The sequence below is a fragment of the Oryza glaberrima genome, chromosome 1 (genome assembly GCF_000147395.1).
Source record: "Oryza glaberrima chromosome 1, OglaRS2, whole genome shotgun sequence".
Taxonomy (NCBI): domain Eukaryota; kingdom Viridiplantae; phylum Streptophyta; class Magnoliopsida; order Poales; family Poaceae; genus Oryza; species Oryza glaberrima.
Window position 1 is genome coordinate 10,067,126 of NC_068326.1, and position 11,753 is coordinate 10,078,878.

Below are 11,753 nucleotides of genomic sequence, written 5' to 3' on the forward strand. Positions count from 1 at the left end.
CCATGTCATATTACTTACAAATATAGATGAATGCATTTATTGCATACTGTAGTTATCTTGAAAAGTAAAATGTACAACTAGTTATATTATTATTAATTGATAAAAAATAGAAATATTGATTTATTGTTTTAGAAAATACAATGAGTTACATCTCTTCGTTAATTTGAGAAGCCCCGTTAGAGTTGTTTTCATATCTTCATAAATATATATTGTCGTATTCGCTAGGTATTTGTAGTCAATAAAGTTAGATTCCGTTTTTGCATTAGGGATTCCGATTTCATCTTTGATTCCGTAAAAACTATGAAAACGGAAATGATAGAGCTGATTCATGTCTGTTTTCATCATGTACAAGTTATTTGCCCATTTTGGAGAGGGAGACCCATTTAGTCTGACTTGGTTGTATCTCCCTAATTTCAAAGGTGAAATAACCATGTGGGAAGCACAGTACATAAATTAGAATACGTGCATCAAAATATTTGGTTTTCCCATCTGCCAACATTTTGGAGATACTCCCTGTTTCACAAGAACAAAAAATTTTTTGGAGATACCGTGCCCTCCATTAAATTACCAAAAGTTGGTCCTATCATCATCACGCAATGTCTCCTCGTAGCACAAGCCTGAGCGACCTGATAAAACACGAAAATCAAGGCTTGAATTCCTTAAAAAAAAACAAGGCCTGAAGAGTTTAGATTCATCCTGACGCTGTTTGTTTTTTTCTTCACATTTTATACTGAGATTATCATGGATAAATCGGCCTATACTCCACTAGACAATGATCCGTATCAAGCATTTTCAAGCTGCCATCAATTTCTGGCTCACAACCAGCCGATTTGTCTTGGGCCTAATTTCCCAACATAAGCCCGGCCCGGCCCGGCCCGATAAATGCCCAATAGGGAGTACTACTTCAACAAGGTATTGGCCCTCTCAAGCCCAATAACCCGCAAATGTCTCAGAAGCACGCGACCACCCTCATCAGCTCCCTGTGCTCGCGCGGCGCGGTCTGCCACGCCCGCGCACTGTTCGACGAAATGCCCGAACGCGACGTCGTGGCGTGGACGGCCATGCTCTCCGGGTACGCCTCCAACGGGCTCCGCCGCGAGGCGCTGGATGTGTTCCGGCGCATGGTCGCCGCGGGCGCCGCCCCCAACGAGTACACGCTGTCCGGCGTCCTGACCGCGTGCCGCGGCCCCTGCGCCCCCGCGACGGCGATGCCCCTGCACGCCGTCGCGGTGCGGCGGGGCGTGGACCGCATGCCGTACGTCGTGAACGCGCTCATCGACTCCTACGCGTCGCTCGCGGAGGGCGTCGTGGACGCGAGGAGGCTGTTCGATGCGTTGGGGAGCGGGCGCACGGCCGCGTCGTGGACGTCGATGATCGCTGGGTATGCCAGGTGGGGACAGGAGCGCACGGGGCTGCGGTTGTTCAAGACGATGCTTAAGGTGTGGATATCTCCTACTCTTCGCAAATCATCTATGCTGCGCTGCTTTGTGCAATTTCCTGTTATTGTCATGTGTTTAGTAAAAACTGGATAGATAAATTATTTTGTTACTGTGGCTATGTGACCAAGCGAACCCTATGACCTTCATTGTTGTAGTACAAATCAGAAATAATGGGTATTGGTCCTCAAGTTCAAATATAAGTTTTCATACAAATCAAACACAAATTTTACGGTTTATGCTGCCAACAGGAAATTGATATTGCCAGATTCATTATGATTATATGTCCTTTTTCATTTTATACTATTTGTGCAGTGCAGGATGGTTTCGAATTGAGCACATTTGCATGCTCTATTGCACTCCATGCATGTACATTGGTAATCGACTTATGTCTTGGGCAGCAACTTCATTTGCAGTGCATAAAGAAAGCTCTTGATGTGAACCTTGCTGTTGTAAATTCTCTGATCGACATGTACTGCACTTGTGCAAGAATTTTGGATGCAAGAAGCCTTTTTGATGGAACTCCTGAGAGGAACTTGATCACTTGGAATACCATGATTGCTGGGTATAGCCAATGTGATCCTCTAATGGCCTTGCAGCTCCTTCTTGAGATGAATGATGAGCCAAATTGCTTCACTTTAACTAGCATTACATCAGCCTGTGCTGATCTTGCGGCGCTGAGATGCGGGAAGCAGGTTCATGGGGCCGTTCTTCGGAGAAGTTACAGTGATGACCTACAAATGGGCAATGCCCTCGTGGACATGTACTCAAAGTGTGGGAGCATAACAAATGCAAAAAATGTGTTCGACAGGATGGGTTGCAAGGACAAGTTTTCATGGACATCGATGATTGCTGGGTATGGAATGAATGGTTATGGAAATGAGGCTGTCCAACTTTTCAGTTCCATGATCCATGCTGGGGTGCATCCTGACCATGTTGTGTTCCTGAGCCTAATAAGTTCTTGCAGCCATGCTGGTTTAGAAGATGAAGGATGGAATTTCTTCAGGTCAATGATAAATGAGTATAATTTGCAGCCTAACAAGGAGGTTTATGGTAGTGTCGTCAATCTCCTTGCTCGTGCTGGTAGGCTGAGAGAAGCCTTGGACCTAATTGATACGATGCCATTTGCTCCTGATGAATATGTTTGGGGAGCATTGCTTGGTGCCTCCAAGATGCATAATAATGTGGAGATGGGCAGACTAGCTGCAAGAAAGATCACTGAGATCAATCCTGATGATGTGAAGAATTATATCATGCTTGCAAGTATATATGCTGCAGGTAGTAAATGGGGCGAGTATGCTTTTACAAGGAGGTCTTTGAGAGGCATAGGGAGCAGGAAGGAGGCTGGAATCAGTTGGATAGAGGTAATGGATAAGATGTATAGCTTTACCGCAGCTGACAGTAGCAGCCCTCAAGTTTGTTTGGCAGATGAAGTATTGCATATCTTGTCTCAACACATGGATGATGTTGGAAGTGAATTTTGCCACATTATCTTTAAAGCTACATAACTCATTGGTGTTTGAACACTCGATCAGTTGAAATCAAACATTTGCTTAGATTGGTGCTGGAGTTTGGTGTTGTGAGTTGTGAAGTACCTGTTCAGAACCAAACAATTGTAGACGAAATCTAATGAAGATACAAGAGGTACCTCTGGATCTTCAGAAAAACTTTAACTAGTTATTAAAGCAAATATACCTAGAGAAATACCAATCTATTTATTCTCTCAATTTTATGGTTTATGGTTTCCCACTTGCATATGGAAAACAAGTAATCATGATTTTTTTTTCGCTGTTAGTTCTTGCTATATACTAATGATCCAAATTTGAGCTTTCATGCAACGTACGAAATTCATTTACGAGTTATGACAACAATTAATAATCCTAGGAATGAAAGAGCTGTGGACCTGAACATTGATTGGAAATATTTATTGGAATTATTCAGTTAGCTCTAAATTGGTGTTGGAATTAATTTGATAGCAGCTGGGACAGTGAAATCAATTGATTGGGAGGATCTTGCAATCCCTCAAGGCTTCTGTGGCCCTGTTTACCTCCTAGCAACACCCTCTACGTTATATTGAAAACATATCTTTTAGAGTGATTGGTAAATATGATAGCAAATATAGTAACAAGAGGTGAGTGGTGTCTTATACCTGAAGAAAGAGTTAAAACATTTTCAGCAAAACAACTGAATGGATATTAGGTGAGGATGGTTTCTACAAGCTTCGCTAGTAGGAAATTTTTCTTTGTTGTTCCCCTGTATTATGTCTGATGCAACAGGAGAACCTCTGAGAATATTTACTGATATTGGGTGGTCATGGTTGGTACAAGCATCTCTAGTAGTACTTCTTGCTTTGTTTGTGCCCCTGTATATATGTCTGAGTGAAATAGGAGAACCATTAAACTAAGCATAATCAATTTTTATGACTTGTGTTTCTTAACATGAGCTCTGAATTTTGAGGATTGAGCTGCTCCTTCGCTTCTACTTCTGAGTACTATCCTGGTACACAGATTTTGGATGGCTTTATGTATCATCTATGCAGCTTTCACAAGCTAAGAAGGCTGAGTATGGTGCATTTTATTAGTAAAAGTCAGCATAAACCTGTTGTTTACATGCCCACCTATATCGGTTAAAAAAAGCCTTGGGAATTTGGTTGATAAAATTTTGAAGATTAGAAGTGCAACTAAAGTTGAGTAGCTGAACTTGGGCAGTTGGGGTAATGTTTAGAAGACCAGCTTCTATTCGTGACTGTTGACTGGGATACATAGAAGATAGCATGTCTTGTGACAGTGGCAAAAAAGTTTAGTGTTCATAATCATACCACCCCAACTGGATGACTTCAGTAGGTTTCAGGTCAGTCTTTTTCTCATGTGACATGTCTTATTTTTGGTGGAACGTCATTGTTGTCACAAAATATGTTGTTTGCATCCTCTTAAAGTTTGAATGGCTGGCCTATCCTTCACATAATATTCATGTTGATCAACAAAACGAGGGTTTCGATTTTGGTATATGTTTATATTAGCTTCTCGTATATGGTCTCAGTTTGATGCTGATAAATTCATGTGACTGAAAATATGCACTTGCTAACCATTTCAGATGGTTATGTTCGCGAAAAAGAAAAAGAGAAGATATTTACGTTCGACATGTGCGTTTTAGCTAGGGACTTCTTTTTTACTCGGAAGAATGAGATATGCACTTTGGAGAATGCTTCCAGTGATTGCTTCGGTAATAGGAAGAAACAGCTGCAATCTGAAAGGCAGAGGCACTAACACCGTTGCTGGAGACATCATGTATACTATAGCAGTGAGTTATTTAGTAAGTATATAGCGATCAGGTAATGATATTGAGTTATTAATCCATTTTATGAATCATACAAATGCTGTCTATGTTGAGCACTTCTGGCTGCAATGTTTTATACACACATAAAAGGATCTGCATGAGTCAAACCTTACGCACGCACAACACAACATTGTACAGAGATTTAAGGACTAACATATGATCCTCATTAATTTTTGGACTTGGTACATATAGAGATGTAACTTCTGTAAAAATAATAGTTTAATAGAATGTAACTATACCACTCTAAGATCATACAATGGGTTAAATTGAACTTATGTACCTGAAGGAAACTTAAAAGCAACACCTGTAATTTGAATTGCCATACATATCAAACAGATAAATCTACCTTTGTAATGGGCACATATATGCTTAACTTTTCTCAGAATTCTATCAAGTTCTAGATATAGTTATACCATGACCAAGAGCTAGCTAGCAACCTAGCCATGTTGTTATTGTGACTATTTTGTGACAGGACCTCTACCAAGAATTTCTGAAGCACATCACTGGTTTGCATCAACAACCCCTCTATTTCCTGCCAGCGCCAGGTACTTATTCTCACGGGTGAACTTGGTGCATTCAAACCCAAGCACTCTACCAATCTCACCCTGCACCATGTTGGCCACATGTTTGCTCTCACAGGTCTTGCCATCCACGACCATCCTGGTTGGCACCTTCTCCATGAACTCGACATCGTAAGCCGGGCGCGGATTCATGAAGTAGTAGAAGCTGTCCAGGCACTTGCTTCTTCCGGTGGAGTTGCCGTAGAACATGTCGGACCAGTTCACCAGAGCCACCAGGTAGACCTCGTCGACGAGCTCCAGCGACAGCGGGCTGAACCGGAGGAGGTAGGGCTCGCGGCAGGTCGTCCCCTCGGGGCAGACCACCAGGTCGCCCCGCCGCAGCGCCTCCTCCATCCTCCTCCGGTCCTCGTCGCGATCCCGGGTCAGCCGGATGGTCGGGATCGGCGATATCCACTCGCTGAGGCGGCTGACGCTGTAGGTGACGGCCGAGACCTTCTTGTTGAGCATCGCTGCAATGTAGACCGGGTCGAGCAGCGTCCGGTGGTTGCACACGTAGAGGTGCCCCTTTGGGTTTCTTGGGTGATCAGCTTTGGCCTGACCAACAGGGGAGTTGATGACACGGGTTCTGACTCCGAATACGGATCCGATCGCCACAGAAACAGGGTAGGGGAGGGTGACAAAGATGAGTGTTCTGAAGATGGTGAGGGGGAGGGAAAATGGGAGCCATGTTAACATGGCTAGGGTGGCTTGAAAGGTTGGCCTGAAGGCCAGCCTTCCATCATGGAAGACCAAGGGCTTGGGGTACTGGTCTCTTGGCAAGGGTGACCATTTTCGTTTTTCTTCTGGAGTCACCAGGTAAACCTCCTGCAGGTGAAGAAAGGAAACTGGATTATGTTTCACACCCAATCCCCCACTGGCTTAAATTATATGCTGGGTTTATTCAGCATTGAAATAACTTGCAGATTAAAGTGAAAAGTGAAAATGAATAGCTCTCAAAAGTTGGAAATTCCTACCGCACACGCTGATGGAAAATTGGTAGAATTAATGAATTTCCAGAATTAGGAGAAACTACTGCTACCAAATATTGGCTTGTCTCTAGAATTCAGAACTGTTCAAACTTATCACAGATAATTCAGGATATGTACCTGATGGTTCAGTTAAATGAAAACAGCTCTCAAACTCATGTTATCTATCAATCCTTTTTCTAAAAGGGACTATTCATGCTCACAGATTAATCCTTGATCCTTGAATTCTCAAATTTGCAATTCATATCCCTACATTTGGATAAAATTCTCTCACCCAAACAGAACAGATATTTTTTTGTCAATGTCTGCTGGTTAGAATTAATGATACTGAAAATGAAGAGAACCTATAGCGTGTTGACAGCTAATGATTTGTTCACTCCCTCCAAGTAACAACTAACAATATTAATAAGATTCTCAAGCTAACTGTGATCGGTTACTTGCACCATGAGATCATATAAACTTATAATCAAGTTAGCCTAAACCATTTCATCAAACTACTCCTTGTGTGTTTTTGCCCTTTTCCCTGGTTTCAAGCTTACGGGCAAAACTGCAATTAAAATGCAATATTACGAAGCTAAAGTTGGCGACACACACACACACACACACACACACACACACACACTCTATAGTACTATATATAGCTAGCTCATTGCCGTTCAGTGTTCAGATGTTCAAGCAAGTTCATGCCACCTTTCTACCATCAAGGTACCGTACTTTCTTCTTTTTGGATGATTATATATATTAATTCCTATATGGCGGCTGATGCATTATATTCGTGCATTTATAGTGAATAAGATTCTTATATTTGGAATTTATGGGAGCCTTTGACCATTTTCAACTACCACTAGCTGCTACAAAAATCCTACCTAACTTATGCAAATATATATAAGATGCCCCTTAACGATGTAGGAAGTGTAAGCTACAGTGAGTTAGATTCAGGAATTAATTAAATCACGTAGGTATGTTTCGTGGTCATTGGATTTAATGCATGTGAAAGTGATGCTGCTTAATTGCATGCTACGTGGTTCGAGCCAGCTTATTTTTTTCAAGATCGAGTGTTCGACCCTGTATTATAGTATATCCCAATGAGGAAGCCTCTAGTTTCAATTATTATTATATAATTTTCCTAGTGCACAAGTGATTGTCATGGTGGTAAGTTAAGCTCTCCAGTTTCAGAATACCAATTCCATACCATATATGATATATATGGGTTCCTATATTCTAAGTTTATCATGCATATGTCTGACATCATGATGTCAAACCTATCTCTCTCCCTGATGTATGATATCTTTGTTGTAGGGAACATGACAACATGTGCACAAATTAATGATTCATGCATGGATAATGCAATTGGTATCTTGGTGGTAAGTACAGGGATGGAGAGAATTAATTATATTGACTCACCCTAGTTTTGCAAATCAACTAAAAGTACTGGTTCATATATATTTAACTAAATTTCATGACATGAACTTGTAAAGGTACATTTTACTTGATTTAGTTGACAACGGTGGGTCAATGATTTCCAACATGTTGACCCATTTCCAAATTCCCATCCCAAGTGGTATGCAAACAAGTACTTATTCCTCCGTTTCACAATGTAAAACTTTCTAGGATTACCCAAATTCATATAGATGTTAATAAATCTAGACACATGTAGAAAACATATATACATTGATCGATGAATCTAGATAAGTCCAAAAAGTCTTACAATATGAAACGGATGAAGTATATGAATATGTGAAGTCCCAACTTATGATGTGATGGATAATTATAAAGTTTCTACGGTATTTCAAGAAGATATCAAAGAACATGCATATCATGTTGAAAATAAAGTTAACAGATCTATTGCAATTAAAACACATCAAATTGATGCAAGAAAACCAAAAATAAAAAAAAATGAAGAAGACCTATTCAGTATATATTTCTAACAAGAGTCTTGCAATTTATGCAGTAGGCAAAACAAGGATTAATCATATAATTCATGCATGCATATGTGCCATCTAACCTTGCACCAAGAGAAAAGATGGTGGTGATCATGGCCAGAATATCCTGAGCTGCTTCCAAACCCTATCATTTCTTCTCCTTCCAGATCTGCCAGCTCTAACCTTCCATCACTCATGTTCTCCAATAAACCAACATAAAAACCTCTTACCATCTTCACCTCTCTCCCCACAACCACATCCACACCTAGGTAATCTTCCAGGAATGGTTTCACCATAACCCTAGGGATCACCCTGCTCACCCCTACCACACTTTTCACCCCTCTCACAGCCTCAAGCCCTTCCATTCCTACACCCTCTAGGAAGTGCTTCGGCAGCGCCGCCCTCGCAACCCTAGCCACCTTCTTCTCCTTCAACCCAAAGAAGCACACCATCACCATGACCTTCAATTTCACCTCTTCCGGCAGCAGCGGCGCCAGGCACCACAGGACAAGGTGAACGCATAGCATGATGAAGCCCCTGAGGAAACCACCTGCCTCCATGGCCACAAGCATGAAGTAAGGGAAGGTAGAAGATGACATTAGGATCCCTCCTTCTACATCTAGGATCATCGTCTTGTCTCGAAGGCGATCCCGGTCTTGCGCCGATGATGATGATGATGGGCATCTTGGGATGATCCTAGGGTAGGTTGATGATGAGATCCCAGTACTGGTGCTTCGCCGGAGATGATGGTGCTGGTGGTGACCTAGCGGATTTGCCAGCCACCGGCGAACAAATCGGTAGAAATTAGTGTGGCCGGAGGAGGGATCTGATGCCATATGTGTATGTGCACTCAAAAGAATTGTTTTTGAGGTGTAGTTCGACCTAGCTTCTTGTTTATTTGATGAAGGTTGCAAGGTGCAACTGCAAGAGGGCAGCCGCCGTACGCATATATAAGAGCAACAAAAAGCTTGTAGGCAGCTATAGTGACTTGATTGTGAGCTATTTCTAAAAGATAAGTTCAGATGTCAAATTGATTAGCTGATCGAGATCACTGGTTTTGATTTGACCAAACAAGCTACAGTTTGATTCTGTTGCTTATTAAGCTTGGTTGGCTGTAAAATGCAAATTAGGGTACGTTACGCGTAAGCCCTTAATCAGAAGTAGTCAAGGACAAAACATTGCTAAGGACAGTAAAGACAGATATATATGATACAAGTTTACCATATTCACCACTTGTGGACACAGAGAAAGTGACAAGCAGTTGACCATTATTTATCACTGCAAGGACCATATGATAATTAATAATCGTCACTGTGCTCAGAAAGTCACACTGTGTGCCTGCTGGTGAAATGATCCAAAATTGCCAGTAATTTAACCAGGGTTGCTGGTCATACATTAGCGCAGTGGTCAGAGCATGTCGCCATTCTGGTAATACTTTTTGTGAGAGTGTCAGAATTGAAAAGGTAATATATTTGGTGCAGGCCGGCTTGATCTCTCTTTGTTTGTTCATTCCTAGAAGAAACATAATTGATGATGACCCCTCACCTAAAAGCATGAGCGATTGAGGTACACACTACCTCCTTCCTATTAATATATTTACTCTAATATTATTCAAAATTAACCTTGCATTCTTTTTTTTCCTAAAATAATCGAGGTACATACCTGTTGTTAACATGTGCTACTAATTAACCAGCCCTTTGTCGTTTCACGGGTAATTTATTTTCTTCTTTTAAAGTAGAGTTAATGTGATATATAGAGTCCAACTGTTTTACTCTATCTTATACGTACTAATTGAGCAAGGTTTTAACAAACATATAAACTCTGATGCAATTGATCTAACCTGCGGGATTGATCATGTCATGTGAAGCATCAATGATAAAGTATTTGGGGTTGGCTAAAAACTATGGGTAAAAGAAGAGAAATCATTAGTTATCTATTAAAGTTAATTTGATTCAATGACCAGCAGATCAGTTTCATGAGGATACATATAGCTCGGAGATGATGAACAAAATGTGTTAATTAATTTGCCTCAAACTTTAGAGGGGCTCATTTAATTAAGATCATTACTCAACAGGTGAGAAGTGCGTTGAGTAATGGATCAAGTGAATGAGTTCAATATTAATGTTTCATTTATGTGCCCCTAGCTAGGTTTTAGAATATTTCAAAACTGATAACGCCTAAGTTTCAATTGTCCATTAGGTATCTTATCAAAATTAAGGCTTTTGATGCATATAGGTTTATGTAACAACGTGGCGCTACTTATATGTGTAAAATTGTCCCAATTTCAAGTGTTTGAAATATTCTAAAAAGTTATTGTAAGCCTACTATTTTAATGCAATTGAATGCAATAATTAACTTCATCGATTTGTATATACAGAATTTATTTTTTAGATAATGGAATAAAAATCCCTGCATCATGTGATGCACAGATCCATTAATTATTACAATAATGTGGATGTGGTACTTGTTAACTTCACCATAAAGCAGTAAATGCTATAAAGGAAACAACTATAAAGTAAATATATGGATTATCAAGCATATATCCTATTAGTAAACTTCCATCCATGCTTGGTGAATATCTCCAATAGAAGTCTCCAAAAGACGGCACACCGCTTTTATATGGTGTTGTTCCTCCTCCTTTTGCAACAAAGCCTAGAATCGAATTCAATGGGTGCCCCTGAAGATTACATGCATAGATGTGAAGATTACCTGCATAGGTGAAAGATCATTTGTTTTCTCAAAAACTACGTCATTATGACTTATCCATATTGCCCAACACATAGCACTTGCTCCAACCAAAATAAGATTCTTTAGCCTTTTTGAAACATCTTGCAACCATATTCCAATATTAGAAAAACTAATAGGTGGTGGTAGGCCAAAAGCTATTTGAATCGCGCGCCATATGAACTTTGCAAAATGACAAACAAAAAATAGATCTTGTATTGTTTCATCTGAATCACAAAAACAACACTTAGAATATTTCAAAACTGACAACGCCTAGTTTCAAATATCCATTAGGTATCTTTATCAAAATTAAGGCTTTAGATGCATGTAGGCTTATGTAACAACGGTGGCGCTACTTATGTGTAAAATTGTCCCGATTTCAAGTGCTTGAAATATTCTAAAAAATAGTTATTCTAAGCCTACTATTTTAATGCAAATTGAATGCAATAATTAACTTCATCGATTTGTATGTACAGAATTTATATTTTTCTAAATCATATTATGGCTGGTTACTGGGTACTAACCGTATAGGAAAGGAACAAATTTGAACTTGATGTGCTTTTACCACTTCCATTTGAATTTGTCATGTTTTAGTATAAACATTGTTTTATTTCTCACTTCTAAAAATCTCTGCCATTAAACTGTGGGTATTTCCAAGCACTACTAGAACTCACCATGTCCCCTACTGCTTTTTCTAGTAGGGAATGAGTTGAAAACAAGTTCCCTAGGCCTTTTTTTAGAGGGAAAACATCATGTGGGAAATTATTCGCATTAAGATATTTTATTTTA

The 11,753-nt window shown here is 40.2% G+C and overlaps 2 protein-coding genes across 3 annotated transcripts; one reads left to right on the forward strand and one right to left on the reverse strand.

Moving 5' to 3' along the window:
* Window positions 1-944: 944 nt before the first annotated feature.
* Window positions 945-5,556, forward strand: LOC127760750 (putative pentatricopeptide repeat-containing protein At1g56570). Of its 2 annotated transcripts, none has more exons than XM_052285049.1 (5): window positions 945-1,439; window positions 1,757-3,080; window positions 4,530-4,767; window positions 5,245-5,317; window positions 5,412-5,556. In XM_052285049.1, the coding sequence occupies exons 1-2, from the start codon at window positions 945-947 to the stop codon at window positions 2,942-2,944; spliced, it is 1,683 nt and encodes a 560-aa protein (XP_052141009.1). In that variant the 3' UTR covers window positions 2,945-3,080; window positions 4,530-4,767; window positions 5,245-5,317; window positions 5,412-5,556. The 2 variants fall into 2 exon arrangements, with proteins under 2 accessions (XP_052141009.1, XP_052141010.1); XM_052285050.1 differs by having other exon boundaries at window positions 1,757-2,800.
* On the reverse strand, window positions 4,709-9,076 carry LOC127760752 (probable glycerol-3-phosphate acyltransferase 3). The gene is made up of 2 exons (XM_052285051.1): window positions 8,324-9,076; window positions 4,709-6,157 (listed from the first exon to the last, which is right to left on the reverse strand). Exons 1-2 carry the CDS (start codon window positions 9,074-9,076, stop codon window positions 5,273-5,275), a joined length of 1,638 nt encoding a protein of 545 aa, XP_052141011.1. The 3' UTR covers window positions 4,709-5,272.
* Window positions 9,077-11,753: the final 2,677 nt, after the last annotated feature.

What these genes read in the sequence shown, in the direction of transcription:
- LOC127760750 (XM_052285049.1), top strand. Translation starts at nt 945, where the DNA reads ATGTCTCAGAAGCACGCGACCACCCTCATCAGCTCCCTGTGCTCGCGC. An exon ending in TGTTCAAGACGATGCTTAAG is followed by an intron (nt 1,440 to 1,756) that starts GTGTGGATATCT and finishes TGTGCAGTGCAG; the next exon opens with GATGGTTTCGAATTGAGCAC.
- LOC127760752 (XM_052285051.1), bottom strand. Translation starts at nt 9,076, where the DNA reads ATGGCATCAGATCCCTCCTCCGGCCACACTAATTTCTACCGATTTGTT. An exon ending in ATCTTTTCTCTTGGTGCAAG is followed by an intron (nt 6,158 to 8,323) that starts GTTAGATGGCAC and finishes CTTCACCTGCAG; the next exon opens with GAGGTTTACCTGGTGACTCC.